The sequence below is a fragment of the Nannospalax galili genome, unplaced genomic scaffold (assembly GCF_000622305.1).
Source record: "Nannospalax galili isolate Female #2095 unplaced genomic scaffold, S.galili_v1.0 scaffold158, whole genome shotgun sequence".
NCBI classification, from domain to species: domain Eukaryota; kingdom Metazoa; phylum Chordata; class Mammalia; order Rodentia; family Spalacidae; genus Nannospalax; species Nannospalax galili.
The window spans coordinates 6832620-6856913 of NW_008345290.1; the positions used below are offsets into that span (position 1 = coordinate 6832620).

The window sequence follows — 24294 nt, forward strand, 5'->3', positions numbered from 1 at the left end:
CTGCAATGGAAAGCCAGCTGTATTTAATGGCTAATGTGTTTAGAAATAGGGCATTGGATTCTCAGAGGATTCTAGTGCAACACTGCAAATATTGACCCTTGATTTGCTTTGTGCAACAGGTTCTGTTGAGATTACTTGGACCTGTGTGTGTGTGTGTGTGTGTGTGTGTGTGTGTGTGTGTATGATTTTACATCATCCCTCTACCTATATATTTTAAGAATGTATGTCTTTAGAATAAAAAAGCCCAAATTTTTACTACTCAAACAAGATGGTAGAAACATTTAACTCAAAGGTTGTTCCAAAGATTCAGTAGTCCCAATAGGTTCAAAATCAGGGATTTGACTAACTGACCAATAAAACAAAAATAGAAAAAATTAAACATTACCTATTCTGAAAGAAATTACACAGAGTAAATTGTTGGGGAAAAGGCAAAACTTGAATTTTAAAAATCATCTGGACTCAGATTTTAAGTTACTCTGTTTTTTATTTAGCCAGTAAATAACTGATTACTGACTCGCCTTCAAATCAGTTGTCATTGGATACCTTTTCCTGATCCATAAAGTGAAAGGTTAGATAGATGGGTCTCATTCAGTTCTAGTCATTGAGGCACAAGGTGTTCTGAGGCAGAGCTGTGTGCTCTCAGGCAACCAGAAAGTGGGCTTATCTATGACAGTGAGTAGCCAGGGTTAGCCACCCACTGAGTGGTTATCTGATAGGGGCGTGCTAACGTGTGTGTGTGTGTGTGTGTGTGTGTGTGTGCGCGCGCGTGCGTTGAAAAGCCAGAGATTTTCTAAGAATGAGAGGCATTTTACAGTCTCATCCAACATAAAGATGCTGTCTATGATTTCAAATTTTTACAAGAGAACACTCCTGTCTCTCAAAATGGTAAATCAGACTCAAACACCTAGAGTTTCTACTTCAAGAACGATTATTCTTAAGGAAGAAACACAAACAGCAGCCACCATTTTTTACAGGCGTGCTCAGCCATCAGGAAAGCTTAATAAACCCCTATTTAGTATGCATTTATGCAGTGATTACATGAACTTTGACCTCTGAAAAGCTGTAGCAATTAGCTTCAGTGTCCAGCATTTTTTACCCAGCATTCCCCACAGCCTTCCTTTGGTCTTTTTTTCTCTCTCTGTGGTTTATGCACTAAAAGATTGTGAATTTTTTAAAGCTGACTTACCAGCCCAAAATTTGCTACTGCCCAAGTCAATTTTCCCCTCCACTCCTGTCTGAATAACCATTTCAGATATTGGAGTTCTGATTGTCTATATTACTCAAAAACAAATGGATTTTAATTAAATCTTGTCCTATCCTTTCACAAAGCTAAACCCTAATAGCCCAAAGAGTTTTATTTCACAGTTTGTGGCATATGAAATAAATCAGAGCACCTCTGTTAGAATAATTAAATATTTTTAAACTATTTGCTGTAATTTATTTTAACTCAAACCTACGTGGGTTGGCAGAAAAACAGAGGGGCTGTGCCCCTGCTCCACCGCCCCCCCAAAAAAACTAGAAGGGAAGAGGAAAGTGATTTAAGTTTCTAGTAAACATTGTTTAGCAAAAGAATAATAGGAAAGTTGCCCCTTTTCCAAAGAGGGATGGAACTATAATTGTTGCCTTTAGCTGAGAGCTCGATAAACTGCTGGGACTCATTCTAAAGTGACCCATCATTGCATTCATCTCTTCTTGAACTTTCGGTGAACCTGAGATTAAACAGGGGCGAGCAGCTAAGCAGTTTGTTGTTAGCAGCCTTTTCAACAACCCTTTCAGACTGAGTAAATATTGATCGGTTTGAATCTGATTGCCCCAGAGGAAAACACCCCGCAACTGAAGAGCCTCCAAAAGTAAACTCCCAAAGGTGAAGCCCAGAGCACACTCCAGAGGCACAGCAAGACCTCACTCAGTCTGATTTTAGGACACCCTAAATTTAGGGAGTACTTTGGATGAAAATAGAGGAAGCAAAGGAAAAGCATTTGAAAAGAAATTTTATATTGCAATTACCTGGGATCCCTAATTAAGACCCTTGTTTTGTTTTTCAAATGTATCAATAAAATGGTACTTTCTGTTTTCCCTCTTTAGATGGGTTCAGTTACAATTGCTGTCATTTTTCATGGAGTTAGATGTATTCCTCAGAGACCAGAACAGAAAAAGGAAGACCTTGAAATAGAATGTGTTAAGTGCCTTTAATTTAATCGATTGGGACAGCTAAAAAGATACAAATGTTTTTCTTGTTGAAATGTATATTAATGTTTCCTAAATGCATTGCTTGTTAACTGATTTATTCAGAGACCAACAGACAGCTAGGGAAGTTTAGCTACAATTCATCCTGCCCTTCCCTCTCAGCTATGTGAAAACCAGCACCTAGAAGATTGGAATCTTTGAGATTCCTGCAGGTCCCCTGCTTTCAGATATTGAAATCAAGACAGTGGCATGCAAATGACACTTTAGCACATTAAAGTATTTGAAAACCAGCCATCTGTTTTGCTTTGTGGCCTTACACTAATAAACAAAAGATACTGTATAGCTAGGCGGAAAATGAAAGAAAGGGTTGATGTCTTTGAAGTTCTCCTGCAACCACTAGAGTCTTTTAGAAGCAGTCTCAGAACTCAGCAGCTGAGGGGACAGCACCCGCTGTCCTTGATATGCCCGCAGCAACTGCTCTCACAAAGTCTAGGCTTCCCCCTTTTAACAGGGAAGTGCAGGAAATCTCACAAGCATTCTAGAAACTGGCAAATTCCAAGGTTTTGTAGGGTTTTCTTCCCAGATCATCCTTTCAAAACACCCTTTGAAGAGGAAGGAAGTCATATGTCTGTATCTGTTTGTGATGCTGTAAATTTTCTACTTTGCTCTAAGGGCTCAAAGCCTCAAAAAAAAAAAAAATGTATTAAAGCTGGGGCTGGGACTGGCACTGGGGCTGACTGACATACCAGTTGCTGAGCCTGTAGGATCTGCTGTTCATCCCCAGCACTACCAGGAGAAAAGTTAGAAAATGTTGATTAAACCTAAAAATGTGTGAAAGGAAAAGGACAGCTACATTGAACTTTCTGTTTTGCTGGCTTCCTCTGAGATCTGATACGAATCTTGTTGAGAAACAATTTGGACCTAGAAAGACTTCCACAAAGCCGTGCGAAAGAAAATGAAAACTTTTTTCAGTTAAATCACATGAGATTAGAACTGTAGACCCTTTACAACCATGATGGCTATGAAATAAAAGTTGAATTGAATGGAATGATGTGTGCAGTGCAGAGTTGTGAGAAGCTGCTGGAAAGGGTGGATGTTGATGGAAAGAATAGGAGGGATGCAAGTGTTTATTGAAAACAGATCACACTCAATTTAAAGGGTAGACTATACTGAAACTCTGCAAGACAATCCAAAAAGGAAGAAGGTGGGGGGAGGCATCTTCACCACAGCTTTATACTGGAGCTAATTAAATGTGAATCTCTTTGCTCTTGGTTCACTGATGTGAGGAAAGACTGACTGAAGACAGTTTTCAGCTTTTGAAGGGGGCTCTGTTTATATATATGTCAACATTCAGTTGGAGGTGAAAAGGTTAGCACTTGACCCAGGAAGAATCCATGTTTGTTTCAAAAATAGATCGCCTTCATAAACTTCTTCACCATTTTTCCCGTTTCAGCTCTGATTATAATAAAGAAGCTGTTGTCATTTTAAACAGAATCAATGCATTAGACAGTGGTTAGAGGCAAATACACTCATAGAGGAAGCTTCAAGCTACATGATAAAGGAAGGCTCACTTTGAAAACACACCACCCTTCTTTCCTTCTCCACATGAAATGAGCCATCTCTGTAGGAAGCAACAAATTATAGCCCAGCCAAATACACAGATGCTTAAACATACCTGAAACTTGAATATATTTATTACAGACATCTTAAGACCCGTAAACTCTGCTCTGGATCGCACCACTCCAGGATCTCAGGGCTGTTCATGATTGTACAGGAAATGGGGGCTATCATAGGGTTCACAAAGGATAACTGATAGAACTCAGTGTTACTTCAGGGACATCAAAACATTGTGCGACATGCAAAAGACTATTCACGAATCACACAAAATATACATTCATTGTGCCATCCATCACATTAACAATTAGCTGAAAATATATCATATCCAGCTGAGATCACTGTGGAAAGAAAGGTTGATTTAAAGAATACCTTTAGGATCCAAATAATCCAGCACAAGTTTTAAATAGAGAGCGGCCAGAGAAGCAAGAATTGGGTAGAACTGGGGAGGGACAGCACAGAAAGCTAGGGTTCTGAACCTTGTGCTTTGCAGGCTTCTTAACCCTAAAAGAACAAATTGAGGCTACCTTCTGAGGCATCTTGATTGTGTTTATATGATCCTTCACCTATGGTTTGCCCACCCTGCTCAATTTGGTCACCTAAATGTTTCTAGAAAATCTGTATAAAGATAAACCTCTAAAGAGAAAGTATTTACAACCAACAAACTCACACATATGAAACTGACTTTAAAGAATGGATTAGTAGTGTAAACACACCCATAGTGCATCTCTTCTTTGTGAGTTCCTAGGCCCTCTTTTTTTAAATCCTACTTAAGGGCAAGGTAGAGAACTGTAATGCACAGGGAAAAGATGAGATACCTCCCTCTGGCAAGTATCTGCTGGCAAAGGGAACTATTTTCCATCTGACAGGAATTGAATTGTAAGTCCTGTGAAAAATCTCCAACGATCAATACGGGATGTTAGTGACCCACCAGACATTGATGCTGGTACCCAATGGGATTAAGGAGTTAACATCCAACCAATCTCCAGAATTCTCTGGAAACACATTCTCCTGGCCAGGAGTTCCCCAGATAGGATCAGAAAGGAAGAGAGAGACTGTAAAGTAAGGAAGATAAGCTAAGAATGTGCTTTGGTTTAGAAATCCCAGTCCTGGGAGTAGCTTGGGACCTGGGGCTGGGGCTGGGGTGGCCTCAGTGGGAGGTAGTCACAGTGTCTGAGGTAGAAGACCCAGGAGAAGGAACGCAGGGTGAGGAGTTGGATTTCTCTGAGGATTCCTCGGCCTTTTCATCGCTTCCTGGAGGGGTGGTGGGAGAAATGGGCAAGAGCCCCTCCTTCTCACGTTTCTTCTGCTTCATCCGGCGGTTCTGGAACCAGATCTTCACCTGGGTCTCGTTGAGCTGCAAGGACGCAGCGATCTCCACCCTGCGGGCGCGTGTCAAGTACTTGTTGAAGTGGAACTCCTTCTCCAGCTCCGTGAGCTGCTTGGTGGTGAAGTTAGTGCGCACTGCGTTGGGCTGACCCACGTAGCCATATTCTCCAACTTTCCCTGGGGTTGGGTAGGAAGAGAGGGAAAGTTAAAAATTCTTGAATTAGCCAAGGCGTGGTGGCGCAAGCCTTTAATACGAGCACTCGGGAGGCAGAGGCAGGCGTATCTCTGTGAGTTCGAGGCCAGCCTGGTCTACGTAGTGAGTTCCAGGACAGCTGGGGCTACAGGAATGATACTGCACATCTTTAATCCCAGCATCTGGGAGACAGAGGCGGGCAGATCTCTGTGAGTTCAAGGCTAGCCTGGTCTGCATAGCAAGTTCTAGGCCAGTCAGGGCTATATAGTGAGACCCTGTCTCCAAAAAAAAAAAATCTTAAATCAGTATTAGGTTCCCCTATGGTTCAGGTAAAGGGTGGATCGAGAACTCCTCAACACAGATCAGGCTGGGGAGGACAAGTGATGAGATGCAAAGTGTTAACCTGAAGTCATTCATTTGGATGATCAGATCTATGATTAATGGATCCTGGAGATAGTAACAGAAGACTATCACCACCGCCCCACCACCACCACCACCACCATAGGCTTCCTACTTCCAGAACACTTAAACCTCAGCCTTTTTGAAAAAAAGAAAAAACTAGTTCCAAAGACTCCTTTGACCAACAAACCCGCGCACTTTCTTCATTCACTCCAACAGTATACACTACTAGCCAGAAGCAAGAACCCTGCTTAAAAATTCATTATTCATTTTCCTCTGAAATTAAGCAAACCGGGCACTTTCAAAAATCAAGAGCGTTTAGTTTGTTCGCCGGCAGGACTCACCTGTTTTGGGAGGGTTTCTTTTGACTTTCATCCAGTCAAAGGTCTGGGCTGGAGAAGATGTCTCCGACACAGGTGAGCGACAGGCTTCTTGGTGGCTGGCGTGGAGAGGGGACAGGGAGTTATTATACGTGGCCAGGGCCAGGTTCTGATGCTCTTGTCCATATGAGTGGTGAATGTACTGAGGCGAGCCCACCGTGCCCCCAGTATAACCCTGGTGGTGGTGGTGATGCTGTACCATGGGAGATGAGAGGTTTCCAGAGTAAACAGTGGGAGCGCACGGGGGGTACCCACCACTTACGTCTGCTTCCTGATTTAAGCCGTAAGGGCTGTAAGGCGCACTGAAGTTCTGCGCACTATAGCTTGGACCACAACTCGAGTGGGAGTAGGGCACCCCCAGGTTCCCAGAAGTCTGGTAAGTAGTCGGCTGGGAGTGATGATGGTGGTGATGGTGGTGGTGGTGGTGGTGGTGAGGCGAACTGATCTGCACCCCCCTGCCCACTAAGAAGCGATCGTCGCCGCCGCAGCTGTTGGCACTGACGGCGCAGGATTGGAAAGTTGTAATCCCATGATCCGAGGGGTAGGCTCGCGCGGAGCAGGTCCCGGAGTCGCCACTGCTAAGGATGGGATATTCCAAGAAGGAGCTCATTCTTGCAGTGTCCATGTGTCACTGAATGACTGGGTCCTGCGAAGCCCTGGGTGACCGTGCCAACTTTCTCACTTCCTCCATGAGGCCAGAGAAGAAAAATGATATGAATGTACAGTGCGCAGGAGGCGGGGCGGGAAGGCGGAGGGTGCGAGGGGAGGTCCACGTGACTTTATCAGCCAATGGCTGAGCCTCCTGCGAAAGTTTGCAGGCTCCGGCGGTGATGGATCACCGTTTCAGTGGCATTTAAATCCCCGGCGCTCCTCCGTCAAGGTGACGCGCAGTCGCCCCCCCAGGCAACCCAGGCGGCAGCTGCAGCTGCGGCGGCGGCGGAGGCTGATTCGGGGCTCTGAGGCCTAGGGGGAACAGACTGCCTTCTGCGCGCGCTCGACTCCGCTCGCCCCCGCCTCCGGGAGGTGGGGGCTGGGAAGCGACCCTCCCCAGTTCCTTTCCGAACCGGCCCAGAAAGGTGAACTGGCAAGAGGTGAGAAAGGACGAGGGCTCCGGGCTCTCTAGGGGAGGGCATCAGGGGGCCGCAGCTCCCCGGGAGGCCGCAGGTCGCGGAGCCGGAAGGGTGGGACTCCAACCGACACCACGCCCTCGGCTCCCAGCTCGCTGCCACCGAGCAGTCTCCGCCGGGAGACCTGTTCCGCGGTCGCTGGGGCCGAGGGCGCGGCGGCGTCCCTGGCTCGGGGAGCTCGGAACGGAGAGGGACGTGCGCAGAGGATGGCCTGGGAGGAACCGGGGTAGGTCTAGAGGGGACCAGAGCCAGAAAAGAAACTTCCGTCCTCCTAGCGTCTCGGCGCCCTTTCCCCCATCTCCTACTGGCCATTAGCGAGGCCCTGGGAGCTCCTGTAATTCGACCGGGGGGCGGGGGGGTGAGCCCCGGAAACCTTGCTCTAAGAGAAAGGCCCGGGGTGGCCACGCTGTTCTCGGCCCTCCCTCTTTCCTCGCACTCCGCCCCTTTCTCCTCCCTGCTTCGCTTTGCTCCGGGAACCCGGCGGGTTCCCGAGCCACCAGATCGCTGGAGTTAAAGGGATAGAAGGCGGGGGAGAGATGACGCTAGCAGACGTGGCCGGCGTGAGGGCCGGGCTGGGTGCTGCAGGCCTTCTGACCGCTCTAAAGAGACCCTGGAGCCTGCGCGCTCCGGCGTAGGCCTCGGATCACAGCTCCTACAAAGTATGCAGAAGTCCCCGACCCGTTTCTCTTTTTCTGGAGGGGCATATTAGGAATGGGAGACTCTCCTCTCCCTCCCCCATCGATTGCACTTCTGGAGTGGGGGTGGGTGGGAGGGACAGTGGACAGATGGCTAAGTGGATAGGACACTTTCCAACGGACTGTGTAGTTGCTTGTGTGAACTTTCAGGTCATTTCCCAGAGGCACACGTGCAAATGTGAGCGTCATCCCAGGCCAGGGTCCCTGTCCTCCATCACCTTCGTCTCACATTCAGACTAATGGGGTCGTTAATTGCTCTTTACCATTGGGTTTCATGTCAACCCTGGGCTTGTAGAGAGAAAAGGCCACGCAGGGACCGAGAATGGATACAGTCTTAAGTAGGAAAAATCCAGAGGTCACCTAAGAAGCTTTGCAGCTAATTCTGCATAGATTTTATTCTGACCATGTTTATAGCCTCAGATCAGACATGAAATTAATAGTAGAATATGTGTGAGTTTGGGGTTTCCCCTCCCTTTTAGAATAGGGACGTTTTCCTCCAGGCAGGAACTTTTCAAATGTGTTAAGTCACTCTTCCAGACTTCTGTGTGGAGCTCTCCATCTATAGACATCCCCCCCCCAACCTGACCTTCCTGAGAAGCTTAAGTGGAACTTTGTCCCTGGATTCGCTTAGTAGGATCGGAATATTTTCCCCCAAAACATTTATTTTGGGGTTCGCATTTCTCTGACCGTTGACCCACTCCTAAGTGGTTTAAGAGGGAGCAAGGACTGGAAAATTCCTCCTGCCTTAACTTCAGCTCCCGCAGAATCATCCTGAGAAAAGAGGCAGGCCTCTCAGAGTAGGCTTCCCTGGGAGGTCAGGCATCCGGCGACAGGGTCAGAAAGCAGTAAAGGGTTAAGGTGCGGATGATGCCTGCGATCTGCTCTCCCAGCGGAGGGCAATCCATTTCTTTTCTCCCTTGCCTCATTCCTACCCTTTATGGGCCTCCTTGGTCAGGATTTGCACAGCCCTCCTCTCCTGGCCCTGGGACACCTGTCTCAAAGCCGCCCCCAGCCTCAGCTGCCCTCCCTCTTATGCTAGTTCACGGCCTCTGCGCCCCTCTCCCTCTAACTCTGTTTCTCCTGGCCTCATTTCTGGGAGGCCTGGGTGGGATGTTTTCCTTGGGATCACAAATATGCACTCGCACTGGAACCCTCAGACACTAGCCAACCACGGTCCAGTCTCGGCGTACTGCTCGCGGCTCCTGCCCAGCCCCTCAGGCTCGGCCTCTCTCCCCGTGGCTCTCAAAGGCAGCCTCCCCCGGCCTCCAGCCGCTAGGCCTTCGTAGCTCGGCTTCTATTCCCAGCCCCCATCCTGGAAGGATCCTGAGGGCCTTCGGCGGGGTCCTTTCAGCTAGTCGGCCAGCTACCCACGCAGGAATCGAGCTAAAGTCTCTTTAAATAGCCCCAGGAGAGTGGGTGAAAGGCGAGCTTGGGCCATGACTGAAATAATCCCCTGCAAGCGGCTCGCTTGGCTCAAAGCGCCTCTTTCAGAGCTCTTCTACTAGAAAGGGAATGAGCGAGGAGGAGACAAAACGCCGCCAAGGTCCGGAGCTGTTCTTGGCATCCGCGGCTCAGCCAAGCTGTTGTTTTAAAAGAGCAATAAAAATGAATTATGACTAAACGCTTTCTAACTTAATGCTTTCGGACGGGGAGCCCCGGCAAATACGTAAGAGGAGTTTTATTTGTGCATGTGTTCCTGCAATTGATCTCTTTGATGACATTCTCATTCATAGAAAGCGTTTGATTTATGAGCTTAGGACGAATTGCATCCAGGAGCTGCGGCACAGCACGGCCACAGCCGGAACGCCCAGCTACGCGCGCGGCCTGGGACCTGAAATGCCTGTAGTCCCCACACGCCGGCCGTTGCGGGATTTAGAAAGTGAAGGGTGGAGGAAGGTAGAGCGCAAACCCCTGAAGAAAGATTGCGATTTCATTGTAACTTCCAAGCCTTTGCTGTTAAGAGCTGGGTTCTTAAATCAGCTAGCCCCACACACATGTTGCTGCTTTTTCTCAGGTTAAGTAAGCCGTCAGAACATAGCCCAGAAAGGGGAAAATAAATATGGGAGAGACAAAAGGAGGGGAAAAAACAGAGCAACCCAGTAACATGCCCTAGATCACATTTTATTGGTATTTCATTTAAAGTGCTCTTTCTCTGTCTAGGAAACTGGGTTAATTAATAATCTAGAGTGCAGAAACACCCCGTTTTAAATCTCAACTTGCTAACCTGACTTCAAAGCTTTAATCATCTATTATTAGCAATGTAAACAAATTTAAGAATTAAATATTGATTTTTTTTCAGACCCTGGGGGTGGGGGTGGGGGGGATTCCTAGAATGACTGCACCAGAAGATTGGAAAGACCCCTCCTGGCATGCATGGCCCAGCTAGTAACCATTGCTTTGCTTTATTGTGTTTCCCTCTGTCTTTTAGGTCTGTTTTGCCTGAACCCATCAACAGCTGGGAGATTAATCAACCACACTGAAAATGATGGTGGGTTGGGGGAAGGGTTGGAATGTAGATGTTTGAAACAAATGTGTATAAATAAATGAATTTTTGATAACTTGGTTAATGACCTGGAGACTGGGAGCTTGTTAAAGAAACTCCACATAACTCTGTCCTGTAGCTGCTTTATTTCTCCACTTTCAAAAGCTTGGGCTGGGCCCAACTCAGGCGGACCAATCCTGTTTCTATTACTGTGACTTGAGTCTCTACACTGAAAACCAAATCCATTCCTTTTATTAAAAAAAACAAAAACAAAAAAAAACCACTTGTCAGAAGCACTAGCCATTTTCTGGCTTCTTTCTTTGTTGCTGTCTACTGTAGACTCTGAACATGCCACCCTAATAAAATATTAAAATTGAAAAGGGTAAATTGTGATCAGACTTTTATTTACCATGTTAGACTAAAAGAAGAAAAAGAAATCATTATGAGCCTTGAGAAAGAGGGGGAGAAAAAAATTAAGAAGCTACTTTATAGCAAAGGAGAATTTATTCTACCAAAAAATACCCATGACATTGCATCCTAGTGTAATACAAAAATAAAAAGAAAGTGACAAGACAATTTATGATCACTTTCTTGCAGGCTTTGTGTTCTGTGTTCAGGAAAATCACACAGAAGGTTGTTGGATTCTGTTTAAAACTACTAAAACTCCAACATAATCTGTAAGAGATGGCTTTGAAACTGGGTCAGAGGAAATCACTAAACAGAACAGAAAATCCTCAACATTTAAAAGAGTGGGGGTAGATCAAGGAGAAAATAAAACAAAAATCAACTCCCAGAAAAAAAAAAAAAAAAGGCAAAACCACCTGGTCAAAGTGGTTTTTGTTTGTGACGCTTTGTTTTGCTTTAATGTTTTTAGTAATTCAGATGCTGCAGGTCGATTGTGGTGAGTGTGTCTGTAAAAAAGTCAAAGCTGTCAGTGGAGATATCTACAGGACTGTCCAGGGAACCTGGCAAACTGGGCGACACTGCATCAGAAAGCTGCAGGCAGGAATCTGTGGAGAAAACGTTAAAGTCCTGCAAGGAAGGGACCTCGAGGGCCTCGGGACTGTCATTGTTTAGGCCAGCTCCACAGTTCTGGCCCATTGTTGACAAGCAGTTAGGAACAGTGGGTGACTGGTGCTGAAAATGTTTCAGATTTTTCTCATTGCTGGTTAAAGGCGAAACTGGGAAACTTTGGGAGTCGCCATTGTGTCCATTAGGAGCCTGCTGCTGGGAGAGGGCATTTTGCTGAAAAGTGTAACCTTCCCTCTCCAGAAGGGCCCCGGAGACGCTAAGGGCTTGTTCAAACAGTGACTTCTCTTCCTCATCCTCTTCCACTTTCTCTGAGTCCTCAAGGCTTTTAAATTTCCCTTCGCTGTTTTGGTTCTCCTTGCACTGGGTCTGCCTCTTGTGCTTCATCCTCCGGTTCTGAAACCACACTTTCACTTGTCTCTCAGTCAAATCCAGCAGCGCTGCAATTTCCACCCTTCGGGGTCTGCAAAGGTACTTGTTGAAATGAAATTCCTTTTCCAGCTCTAAAAGCTGCGTGTTGGTGTAAGCAGTTCTCAGGCGCCTCGAACCCCCACCGCTGCCATCAGCGTTTTCCAGGGATTCTGCGGAAAGGGAAACCAACAAGAGACACACGCACAGTTGAAGATGGAGGGGTCCGAGCGGGGGTTATTCCACTGGAGAATAAATACAGCAGAAAAGATCAACTGCAACAAAATGGCCGCCCCTGGATGTAGTGAGCTATTGTGCTGCTTTCCTGGGAGCCCAGCCGGGAAGCCCCATGTCCTCCACCTCTATCAAATTCCTGCCTGTGGCTCCCCCCAACCTCTTCATCCGGGAGCAAACTTTATATTAGCTACAACACAATTTATAATTAATGCATCAGCTGCTTAGCTGAGCAAGAGCGATCTATCACTCTTCATTACTGTCAAAAAGCCAAACTCTAGGACAGCTAGACAAGAGGAGGTCAGTTCCAACTCAAATAAATCATCCCACATTACACAAGTTAGGAAAAGTTCCCCCCCTCTCCTCAAAATATATGTCTTATTGTGGAGCTCAGGGTCTCTCTGCCCCTCCATCAAATCCCCTCTCTGAGCCCAGAGGGGCAGGGGACCGGCATCCAAGCATCTCTTCCTCTCCCCATCCCTCGAAGCCCACGTTCCCCTCCCCCCATAGCCGCCTTCGGAGCAGCCCAGAGGGGCAAGAGGGTCTTGGGGACCTGGGGCCAAGTCTCGGGACTGACCTTTGTGGCCGAGGCAGGCAGGGCCCGTGGCGGCGGCGGCGGCGGGCTGCAGCGCGGTTTTCTTGGCCGCCTTCTTCTCCTTCATCCAGGGGTACTCGGGAGGCTGCAGGGCGCCGGCGGGCACCGGGCTGCCGCGACTGCCCGCGGGGCTCGACTTGGGGCGGCCGCCAGCGCCGTGGCGAGGGTGACTGCCCGGGTTCAGGCTGGGAATGGTCTGCTCAAAAGGAGGAGGAATCAGTGTCGAGTGTGAAAGCGTCGAGGTCTTGATTGATGAACTTTGAAATGTATCAGCGACAGGGGGAAAAGATGTCAGGCACTCAGCGAGCGACGGCTGGCTATTGATAAAACCAATCTCTCGCTCAAATTCGTAATTCATGGCCTTCTCCTTGGAGCCCCCTCGGAGAAAAAGTTCCCTCTTTTGGAGGGGCTTTGGGGGGGCAAGGCCCAGGAAAAAGGCGAGCGCGGAGGAAAAAAAAAATCTATCATAGAAGATCGCTGCTTGGGTGTTTTTTTTCTAATTCACTGATTACAGCCGTATGGGGACCGCGCTACTATTAAACTATTGAATTCATGGAGACAAGGTTGAAATTGGACCGAATTGGCTGTCACATGATTGCTTCTGCCCAATGACAATTTGGGCTTTAATCAAAAGAAGCCACTGTCTGTTTGATTGATCCAAAAAAGTCGGAAAGGAACGCCTCATTGGGGGGCAGCGAGGCTTTATTTACACTTTTTTCAGAGCAAAAATACATATATGTGGGTGTGGATGGGAATGCCAGGGAGTGCGTGGGGAGAGGGTGCCTGCTTGCTTCCAGATCCCCAAGTCAGTGTGTGCGCGTGAGCCCTGCTGCCGGTCCCGCCAGCCGCTGCCCTCTGCCTCCTCCCCCCCCCCCCCCCCCCCCCCCCCCCAGTTGTGACATTGGGACTGTCGGGAAGACGCCTCGCACCTCACAAATCATTTAAGCACCTCAGTCTGACGCCTGCAGTCATTAAGAAAGTAATCCATTAATCTTCAAAGTTTTGACACCCGTGGGCCCTCGCATCCCAACCACATAAGTTCTGCTAAGGCAGGAAGAAGGAGGAAGGAGGATTCTGAATGTTCCTCTCTGTGTTGTCCTTGTGTCTGCTTTGTTCTGAATTTGAGGGACTCCACTTTGACATTGTGTGTGTGTGTGTGTGTCAGAGAGAGAGAGAGAGAGAGAGAGAGAGAGAGAGAGAGAGAGAGAGAGAGATTGGGGGGTTCCCCTTTTATTTCCCTTTCCTCCCATATTTTTCCTAAAAACCAGTTCCTATACCTCAGAGTCCATTCATATTCATTCTCTCTCTCTCTCTCCTCTCCTCTCCTTCCCTCCCAACTTCCCTCCCTCTCTCCCTCTTTTTCTTTTTCCTCTTCTCCCCCCCCCCCCACTCTGTTCTCCTCTCCTCCCCCACAGCCCCTCACCCCCTCTCAATGTCCAGCCTGGGACCTGAGCCCCCGGCCCATTGTTAGCCGGCTTTTCCTCAGCAGCTTTGCATCTGGCTCCTGTGGGAAGCGAAGAACAAGAGGCAGCTCTTGAAGCTTGCCGACCTTCCTGCGCCATCAACTTCTCAGGAGTGGCTGGAGAAAGATAGATGCATGTGCCAAGAGAGACAGCAGTCCAGGTTCTTGTGTCCAAATCCCCGTAGCCTGGGCAGCGGCCAGCCAAAGAAATGACGCCCCGAGCAGGCGCGTGCGGCTCCTGGCATTCTGGGTTTCATACCCGTAGGGCTCGGGTGCGGTGAGTATTTCCGATTTCCAGGAAGTCTGCTGGAACTTATCTGCAGGGAGGAAGAAGACGCTGGTTTCTCTCCCTCTCCCTTTTCCCTCCTACCCTTCTTCTCTGAGTTCTCGCTGCTCTCTTGGGGGCTGGTTGGTTCAGACGTTGCGAATGTTTCTTGGCAGCCTGAATTTGCCTCCCACACCTTCCTGCTCTTGGACACCAGGGAGGTTTGCACCGGGATCTGTTATGGGAAACAGCACTTCGAGACAGGGCGACTCCAGGAGTTACAGTTGCTCCTGCGCTTTCATTCTATTTTCTCTGATTCTGATTTGAGGTTGAGTGCTGGACAGTGCTGAAGGGTTCAAAATATAACACTTTTAGGTACCAAGCAAGAACTTTAAAATAAAAAATCACCAAACCAGAAAGGAGAGAGAGATCCAAAGGTACCTTCTCAACCCCAAACTCAAAGGATGGTGATTTGCTTTTGCTTCCTTTGAAATGGACCAAGTGATCAAGACTCCCCCAGGCCGGCAGGCATCAGTGGCAGGAAAATAAATCATTCTGATGGCCAAGGAAAGCGAGATTGGTGAGGGAGAAAATTCTATGCAGAAAACAGGAAAGGCTGACCAAGAAGCAAGGCTTGAGCTCCAGCTCAGGCCCACATCCAAGAGATTTGGGTTGGAAATGAGATATAAAGTGGCCTCCAATTTGACCAGTCCAGATCACTGCCTACAGATAGAGATGCTAGTTTGGAAAATGTAAGGTTTTTCAGGTTTTTTGCTTTTATTCCAAACAAAGCTCTGAAGGAAGTCTGGGTGTGATCAATCTTGCTCACCAAAAGCCTTGACAGCCTCTGGCCCTTAAGAACACATTTCAGCTTCAAGCTTTATCCAAGATCAAATGTGGCTGAGCAAAGAGGAGAGCAGGAAATGCAAGTAAACAAGGAATGCTAGTCATATAAAGCCCTGGATTTGGTCCTCAGCTCCAAAAAAAAAATATATATATATATATATGGAAAGGTTTATAAGACTGCTTTTAGGAAGGGTGTTTTGTGGATTCTGGGATGGTGGACATTTGCTTTTACCAGAAAGTGCTGAAGGGTGAAGGAGAGGAGAGTTAGGGAGCAGAGCTGCCTCCACATTACTGGGCTTTGTCAGGGGCTGCGTGGGTGAGAGCTTTCTGCCTCTCTCAGCCACTTTAATTCAAACACCATCTGGAAGAATGACCTTTTCTTAGACTGCTCAACATTGAAATCTTCCCCAAACCTATTACTTTAACTCAGGAGATATTTTAATAAGGATTTCTTTTTAATATCCAGGAAGCTGAGGATAAGATAGAGTTTTTTCTTTTGAAAGCCAAAATTAATGCCTTGACTAGCAAGATATAGGAAATCATATTAGAATCTCATTTTACAATCTCTGCCCTGAGGGAAGGAGGGAGCTTTCAAACCATTCTTTCCTTAAAGAATATTTCAAAGATATTCAGATGGAGATCATCTCATTCCCCTCCCCCTTCTCCCCCTTCTCTTCTTGACACTGTTCCTTATTTTCCCAGGCAATTTTATTCATGCTTCTAAAATGCTTATTTAAAAAGAAGGCTCCTAAATCTGCTCAGCATGAACAACCAAAAGGCTCTAGTCTTCAAAAAGACTGGTTTTCTAGCCTCTGCATTTCTGAGGTGCACGCCATATTCCATATTTTTGTAGGGAGGTTGGGGTGAGGGGAGCAAATCCACTTATAAGCCAAATTCTCTGAAAAGCAAACATATATCAGAAACCAGAGGACAGATGTGGAGAAAGCTCCTTTGGGTGTGAAAATCACCCTTCACAGCAGCCTGGCTTTGTGTCCTCCAAGATTTTTCTTTTTCCTAAAACATGAAAAAGGTTCCCTAGAAGCTCCTCACTGGGACTCAGCAGGTACCCAGAAATGCCTCCAGTGCCTGCTTCTAAGGATGTTCTGAGGGAAGTTGGGGGGCGGGTAGAGGCCATGATGATGGATATTTGAGATTGCAAACAAAATGGCGACATTTTCCACTTCTGCCTCTGAAAGATGCAATCCAGGGAGCATGGGGGCTCAGATGCTCCAGATTCCCCAGACGCAAGCGGTTCACTTCCAGCTTTGAGGGGGTTGGAGATGGGATACAGCTCTGAGGTTTGCATTTTCTGAATTTGGCTTCTTTAACCTGAAGATAGAAATATTTCCTTTTTCCGGTGTCTGCCTTTGACTCTGCTAGCCAGTGAGCCAGTCGGCAGTTCTATCTTAAATCCAAAAGCGGAAATGTAATATTTAGGTTATGTAGCAACAAATAAAAGAAGTACTTATATACAATTGCATTTTTATTAGAAAGATACCAATCTCCTTTCTTTCTCCCCCTCCCTCTGGGGCCATAAAAAAGAAAGCTGGGAGGGTAGAATGAGCAGAAATAAATCCAGAGTGGCAAATGCTAAGATCCGGGAGGGAGCTGATGCTGAGGTTCTAGAGAGGCATTCCTTCCAGACCAGGAAAGGGCTTAGGGACTCGTCAGCTCAGCCCTTCTGTTGCTCGCGACCTAAGGCAGCTTTAATCCCTTTGGAACTGCTTCACTCGGCTTGGCGATTTTAGGAGAGCGTTTTTTCCTCCGGTCTCGATTAATGGACCATGAAACATCCGCGATGGAGACCAGGAAACCAATTGCTCTGGGAAGGGCTCAGTACCCCGCGCTGCTCTTAATTCCCGAGGTTAAGGTTGGTCCGCTTTTGCCGGGAATACGCGGAGAGGACCTTGGGGTTCCCTGTGCGTGCTCGGCCCGCACCTGTGCGCCCCCCGCCGCGCCTGGGCCGCGCTGCCTTTGTTTCTTCTGCGCCCTCCGCCAGCCTCCGCGGCAGCTGGGAACCAGACTAGCCTGTCCCGCCCCGAGCTGCAGCGCGCGCCTGGAACCCCAACCTCCTTCCCCGGGAACTAGCCGAGCTTCCGGGCGAGTCGCCTGGCCAGGCCGCACGCCAGAGTCCGAGTGATGCCACAGCCCATTCCGCCAGCTCGCCTCTGCCGGATTCCACGCATAGCCCCATCTTCAGCCAAAGAACCCCTTTGACACGAATCTTAATCAGAATAAAAACTTTATTTTTTTGTTTCTCAGAATGTGAGCAGCAAGGAATGTAAAACTCTCCAAACAAATCTAGCATTTTTAGCGTTCACAGATTGTTTTTTCAGTTTTGCCGGATGTTACAAACCTAAACCACTGTTTTCAAACGCTGGATCCTCTGCGGTCTTATTGCATCATTACCATTTTATAAAGGAATTATATTTCCCTTTCAAATAAATTTTTATATGTACGCCAATATACCATTGAACAAAAGGCTCAAGAACCCTTCTGAACAATCAGGGTACAGAATTCTTTAATATAAATACGAACGGATGGGGATAAATAATATTTAAAACTTAGACTATTCAATGCTTGCAAAAAATATAAATAAATCTGACTGTTCACCAGCATACACACACGGAAAGACGTACTCTAGTCATCTTTGCACAGGGAGTCCCTGTTTCAAAGCGCCTTTGATTTCTTTTTTCTCGCTCATTACAGAAGTGCAATTTAAAAAACTAAAACTTAAAAATAAAAAAACCACGGAACAGCTTCCTCTTGGAAGCCATAACGTACGAACAAATTCACATTGAAAACTCTACTAGAAAATTTGTTCATATACCCTGTTTCTGATCAAAGAGTGGAGAGGGTAGAGGGTGCAGGGCCAGAGGCCTAGTGGGGGGATAGGCAGAGATAAACATCGCTACTGATACTGACAGCCTTTATAGCAACAAAGATTGCTACGTCACATAAACTATAAGAACGCATTACCAAAGAAAAAAAACGAGGGAGGGGTGCAGAGGAGAAAAGGGAGGGGCCGGAAAAACTTAAAAAAAAAAAAAAAAAGGAAAAAAAGGAACCAAAGTAAAAAGGTGGGGAGGGCAACTCTCCTGGCACGCAGCCTGAGCCCACCATCACAGGTGGGTGAGCTTGGGCGCTTCCTGAATTCTTCCCTGAGAAGGATGGTGGGCGGTAAGGTCCGTGTAGGTGGGGTGGGGCTCCCCAGGCCCCGGCCCATGGTGATGACCGCTGCCTAGTGGCCCAGTGCCCCCATAGTCCATGGCAGCCGCGGTGGGGTGGGGGAGGTGAGTTAGGCCAAAGAGTGCCGGCCCGGAGTTGCTCATGGGTTCCACATAGCTGCCCCCCACGAAGACGGGGCTTCCCTGTAAGTGTGGGGTCCCATAGCTGCCGTTGCCCTGCAGGCTGTGGGCATGCGGGTCGTAGTCTGGGGTTCCCCCTGCGCCCGACCCCGCCGCAGCGTAGCGCTTCGGTGGGGGCGGTGGGGGTGCGCAGCTGGGCAGGGGAGCAGGGTAGGAGGCGGGAGGCAGCCCGTAGGCGCCTTGGGGGGGCTTGGAGAAGGGCGGGGGTGACTGGGGCTCATAAGGGACACTGTTGACCAGCGAATGCATAGAGTTCAGATAGCCTCCAGGGCCCGGAGGCACCGGACTGCGGCTTGGGGACTGGCCCCCCGACGAGGTCAGCATGCCTTTGCCCTTCTGGTCTTTCTTGTACTTCATGCGGCGGTTCTGGAACCAGATCTTGATCTGGCGTTCAGTGAGGTTCAGCAAGTTGGCCATCTCCACCCGGCGCGGCCGGCACAGGTAGCGGTTGAAGTGGAACTCTTTCTCCAGCTCCACCAGCTGCGCGCTCGTGTAGGCGGTGCGCGCGCGCTTGGACGAGGCCTGCCCAGGCGGGCTCTTGTCACCAGCGCAGCTCTCCCCTGCCAGGACAGAGAGGAAGAGCGGTGTCAGGGGCGGCAGGAGGCCCCGCCCAGCTCCCAGCCCCAGTCAGGCTCCTCCTTCCTCCTTTCTTCAGCCCCAAAGACCCTGTGTCCAGGGGCCCTGGAAGAATAGGAATTCAGCATCCACCACGAGGGTGGGGGTGGGGGGGTGGGGGGGATGTACTTAACGATCTTAACTAGACAGTCCTTCAGCTAAGGAACAGATATCACAGGTTTCTCCAAGGGAGAAAGGGCAGAAACACAGGACCTCCTGTTTGCCTAGCCTGCATTTCCTTTCTGGAGCTTGACATTTTCTGACTCACAGTACTGGCCCATTAGACAACAAGCTTCCTGTGGGCAGGTGTCACCATCTTCATTCCCTTCACAGCTGAAATGTAGAAGCCCTAATGTGAACACCCAGACCTTTCCCTCCCTTGCTGTACCATTACCTTCAACCAGTCAGTTTTAAATCTACCAAAGGGAAATGCTAAGAGTGAAAACTTCAAAGGTCTTCATTGACCAAAGGAGTCCCACTGAAGCTATCTAGTTCTGGTGGGAAGGTCCAGGACCCTCAAGATCCATCTTAGTCATTAGGGCTCTCAATGTCATCAGGTAGGCTGCTCAAGTTGGCCCACTACTCTTTCACCTGCTTATCCTCCTTCCGCCCCCTCCCCCAAATACCCGCTCTAGAGGTTTCTAGACGGTCCAGATACTGTGGCTAAGCAGAGGGCACTGACAACTGGAGAAGGCAAAGGGAAAGATAACCAAGATAATAGGAGGCCCAAGGCTTGGAGGTCAGTTCCACCACTGGTGTCCAGTCCCAAAAGCCCTATGTGGTTCCCATTAGGGTGACAAGTTGAATCTCCTCCCAAAGGACATTCCTGGCTGCCTTCATTGTGCTAAATCTAAGCAAGGCCTGACCAGAGTTGAGGCAGCCATTCCATCTGCTAGGGGAAAAACTGGCTCTGATTATAGACAAAGCATGGATTTTGACTTGGAGGATGAGTAGGCCTGCCGCCTTTTACTATGGGGGAGGATGTTATTGTTTTATTAGAAAAGAGGAACTGTGCTTTTTAAAGACAGACTGTGGCCTTTCTGCCTAGAGGTCAAAACTCTAGCACTGGAACAAGGAGGGGATCCAACTTCAACAGGCTCAAACTTGCCCTTGGAGAGGTTGGAGGGACTCCAATCAGGTTTATGTCTGGGGTTTCCTGGCCCACAGAAACCATATCACTTCTCTAACTTGCAAAGATTCTAGAAACCTTGGGGGGGGGGATTTGATGATTTCTGGAAATGTCCCAGTGCTCCCAGGTTGTGCTGGTAACAGTTTGGAAGTGGCCTGGGGCTCAGAGCATAGGACCCTCTGGCAGAAGACACAAGTTTACCTGAGCTGGAGCCGCTGGTTTTCTGTTTTGTGTTCTGCCTCGACTCTTTCATCCAGGGAAAGATTTGTTTGGCCACGGTGGGAGAGTTGAGAAGGGGACTCTTGGCAGTGCTGGCGGGGGTGGGGTTGCTGTTGGCACTCTGAGAGGGGGAGACAGAAGAGGGGGCCGAGGGAGCTGCAGGGGTGGGCGCAGGGGGCTGTTGTGGGGGCTGGGGCGGCTGTGGGGCTGGGGGCGCGGCCTGGGGGGGGGGTGGGGGCAGAGGCGAGTCACCCAGGCCTGGGGGCTGGCTAGGCGGGCCACTCAGGGTGCGCAGACAGGCTTCGCTCAGCTCGTGGGCCTTGGGGTGGCCCCCCGCGCTGGCGGGCGACTGGAGTGAGCAGGCGGGTCGGTGGTACTCGCCGCCTTCGCCGCCCAGAGCGGCGGACGCCGCATACGGCTGCTGACTAGCATTATAAGCGAAGCCGTTGGCTGCCTGGTAGGGGTAGCCACCGTAGATCGCCGAGCTGTCGTAGTAGGTCGCTTTTTGCATCGCGTTATTTCACGATCTTGATCTCACACTCTGACGGGGGCTTGACACCCTTAAGGGAGCACATTGGCACGCCCCCGCGGTCACGTGACGCTCCGCCGCCAATAGCCGCCCCGCGCAGACCTGAGGGGAGGGGGGAGAAGCAGCGCCGTGAGGCTCCGCGCAAATCCATCTTACTCTCAATAGCTAAGTGACATGAAAGCCATAAAAGAAAAAGTGGTCAGCAATATTTAGCAGCACGACGTGGCCCCGGGCGCAGGGAGCCGCGCTATAAAAAGCTGCTGGAATTTACTGGCAGCTACAAATATTTGCTTAACTTGCGTCTGGAGTTGGGGGATTTTCCGCGCAGAGAGAAGGAAAATAAGTGAGAGCTGGAAGCCGAATCGCTGGAGTCAAGATCCAAAATGAGAAAGGCTTTGTAGGCTAGAAATGAACCCGGTGGGGGTCTCTCTTCTCCAGAAGAAACCGTGGTGTCCCTTCTTATCCACTCCTTGGCATCATCCAGAGGGGACGACGCTTTCCCGAGATCCTGGGAACTCTCAAGAGGGCAAAATGGAGCTGGGGTCGCCAGTATGCTTCTTCAATCCCCACTGTAGTCCTCACACTTGCCAAAAGGGCCTTAGATGCCTTGACTTCCTATTAAGCCCTTCCCTGGAGCTTCCTGCTCTCAAAGGAGGTGTGCACAAAATAAAATTTAGGCAACTGCCCTATCAGACCATGATGGATTTCAGAAGCTCAGTTTGTTGGGCAGTTATCCTTCCCTAGTTCAGAGAAGAGAACCTTCCCAAAGAATGCCTTGTAGTCAAGAAGGTGGGGGTGGGGTGGGGGGAGGACTTTGGGTGGAACACTCGGTGTGTGTGTGCGCGCGCGCGCGCGTGCGTGTGTGTGTGTGTGTGTGTGTGTGTGTGTGTGTAGTGTTGAAGACCAACACCATCACCCTATTCCAAGAAACAACTCAAATCCTGGAACTGTTTCCCCCCTCCTGTTTCTCAGGCACCTCCCAGAAAGCCACCCTCATCCCTCTCCCTAGTTACTGGAGGTGCCCAGTCTCTCCTGCCTTGGACTTCCTGAGGTGCTGTTATTCTGGGCAACTATCAAATTCTACCTGTTAAAACATGATGGATTAGAGAAAAAAACAGCCCACCAGGAACCTGAAAAACCAGCGTTCATCTCCATGACCACGGCTTGAACTCTCCTTCCAACTTAAGGATAATAGGTTCTGTCTTAGAAACTGCTATGTAATGTGATGTATGGGGGTCATTTGGCTCCAAAGGAGGCACGGAAGCACAAACCATAAAATCCTGGAGTCCCTGATCTTTGTATACTGTTGTTGATATTTGTTATTCTGTTATTCGGCCTATTTGCCTGCTTCAGAAACACCAAGTCAAAAAAGATCTAAAAAGAAAAATGTGAAAAGCGACTGAAAACCTTCTCAACTCTCTTTTATTCAGAAAGCAATTTTTAAGAGAAAAAAAATCTGTGGGTTTTTTTTTTCAGCCTTTGCATGGCAAATTTCTATTTCTCAGCAAGAAAAGTTCCACAAGAGTTTTACACACTCAGAATCTTAGTTCCTCTGACCATTATGAAAACTCTAATGACAAACTCATGAAGATAATGGTTTACACTTCATGCTCTATGTATATTGAACCTCAGAGTTAGTCACATTTCCCAGGATTAGCAGGTGTCAACTACAAAAAATAATATAAGGATCTACCAATAGATTATTATAATTTTGTTTTTAATAGCCTCCTTTAGATTTCAATATTAAACCAACAATGTTATCAACATCTGGAAAACAGGCACAATTAATTCTCTAGAATGCCAATTAAAAATTACAGCATTATCTAGAATTATACTGTATGATTATGAACCCTGGAGTGTTGTTTCTCTTTCAGAAGCTATAGATACCATTATGGAAGTAAATAAAGGATAAAATAAAATGTAAATGTGAATTGCAATTTAATGTTTATATTTTCTGTTTTTTCACTGAAAACAGTCCTATTACATTTGGCAGTGTTAATGCCTGACATAAATTTTTGAGATACCAAGCTTGCTTAAAATAAAACGTCAGGTTAAGAAAATTACTCTAGACACTTGAACAGCAAGATATTAGATAAAATTAAGTTGATTTTGAACATGCAGTATTTCTAGTGACTTGCTAATCCATTATCACAGGCTATACTAGCCTGCAGCTTGTTTGAGCCTTTTCATCAAACTGTACATTGTCATGTAAAATAACAAAAATATCTTTAAAATCAAAGAGTATAGGACAGCGTCCACAAACTTAAAATAAGAATTCAACTAGACATCCCACCGAAGTCCTTCCCATTGTTTGCAGTTGACAAACACCTTGGAGTCTACACAACTCCCCCCCAACCCAGCTCCCAAAGTTTTCAACCTAGTAAAGAAGTTGGAGATTTGCCAGCCAGGAAACTTTGCTTTGTTCCCCCCATACACACACACCTCTCCAGCAAGAGCTGAGGATTGAGGAAGAGTCCTGAGCAAAAATCTGTTCCTTGACAGTAACCTCCAGGTGCGCGAGCTGAAGGAAGATGAGGAGGCTAACCTGGGTGCAGGAAGCAAGCCCTATTGTCTCTGTGCAAGGAATGCCCAAATTCGACCTCCTTCCTCCACACACCATTCTCTCCCCTTCTCTTAGCTGCCCTCGGCTGAGTTTGAAAGGGGACGGTTTGAAAGGGGAAATCGAGGAAGAACCCAGGTCCCCAGCCTACTCCCCCCTCTCTCACCAACCCAGAAAAGTTGAGGCTGGGCTAGGAGAGAGGGAAGAGTGGGGGCGGGGATGGGAAAGCGGCCTGAACTCGAAGTGTAAGGGTATCAGTCACTGCCGGGAAGGAAGCTCCGGCTTGTGAACTCTTCTTGAACCGAGATTTAAGTCTGCAGCCATAAATCACCAAGACGTAAACTCCACCATTCAGCGCTGAGAGCGGTCGGTTGTGGCCCTGCTTACCTTAACTTCTGACGAGCGCCGCAAGCTCAGGCTCCGGCCCCCAGGCCCAGCGCGCCGCCCGGGTCCCCTCAACGCGGGATGGGCACCGACCCTCAGCATCTGCCGCGCCGGCGGCCGGGCGGGCGGACGGGCGACCCCGAGGCCCGGGCTGCAGGCTGGCGCAGAGCGTGGTCGGCTGGCTGCTCCGCACGGCTCGCCCGGGGCGGACTGGGGCTACCGACCCCCTCCCCCCCTCCCCTCCC

At 48.5% G+C, this 24294-nt stretch overlaps 3 protein-coding genes and 1 long non-coding RNA gene across 7 annotated transcripts in view; 1 reads left to right on the forward strand and 3 right to left on the reverse strand.

Moving 5' to 3' along the window:
- Positions 1-3869: 3869 nt before the first annotated feature.
- Hoxa1 (homeobox A1) lies at positions 3870-6828 on the reverse strand. Of its 2 annotated transcripts, XM_029567552.1 has the most exons (3): positions 6365-6828; positions 6067-6161; positions 5176-5307 (listed from the first exon to the last, which is right to left on the reverse strand). In XM_029567552.1, the coding sequence occupies exons 1-2, from the start codon at positions 6725-6727 to the stop codon at positions 6102-6104; spliced, it is 423 nt and encodes a 140-aa protein (XP_029423412.1). In that variant the 5' UTR covers positions 6728-6828; the 3' UTR covers positions 5176-5307; positions 6067-6101. The 2 variants fall into 2 exon arrangements, with proteins under 2 accessions (XP_008839721.1, XP_029423412.1); XM_008841499.2 differs by having other exon boundaries at positions 3870-5307; positions 6067-6828.
- Positions 6829-6954: 126 nt separating this feature from the next.
- LOC103740812 lies at positions 6955-10788 on the forward strand. The gene is made up of 2 exons (XR_607560.3): positions 6955-7193; positions 10353-10788. It is a non-coding gene; the product is annotated as an uncharacterized LOC103740812 (long non-coding RNA).
- Positions 10789-10891: 103 nt separating this feature from the next.
- Hoxa2 (homeobox A2) lies at positions 10892-13498 on the reverse strand. The gene is made up of 2 exons (XM_008841501.2): positions 12655-13498; positions 10892-12016 (listed from the first exon to the last, which is right to left on the reverse strand). The coding sequence occupies exons 1-2, from the start codon at positions 13028-13030 to the stop codon at positions 11277-11279; spliced, it is 1116 nt and encodes a 371-aa protein (XP_008839723.1). The 5' UTR covers positions 13031-13498; the 3' UTR covers positions 10892-11276.
- Positions 13499-17470: 3972 nt separating this feature from the next.
- The window catches only part of Hoxa3 (homeobox A3), a 44179-nt gene continuing 37355 nt past the window's right edge, over positions 17471-24294 (reverse strand). For 2 of the 3 annotated variants that reach the window (XM_029567580.1, XM_017800228.2), the window contains 2 exons: positions 20559-21207; positions 17471-19173 (listed from right to left, as the gene is read on the reverse strand). In XM_029567580.1, coding sequence (XP_029423440.1) covers positions 18368-19173; positions 20559-21087 — 1335 coding nt within the window. In that variant the 5' untranslated portion in view covers positions 21088-21207 and the 3' untranslated portion in view covers positions 17471-18367. Of the gene's footprint in view, positions 19174-20558; positions 21208-24052; positions 24289-24294 lie in introns of those variants that run through there. The other variant, XM_029567579.1, reaches the window with a different exon arrangement.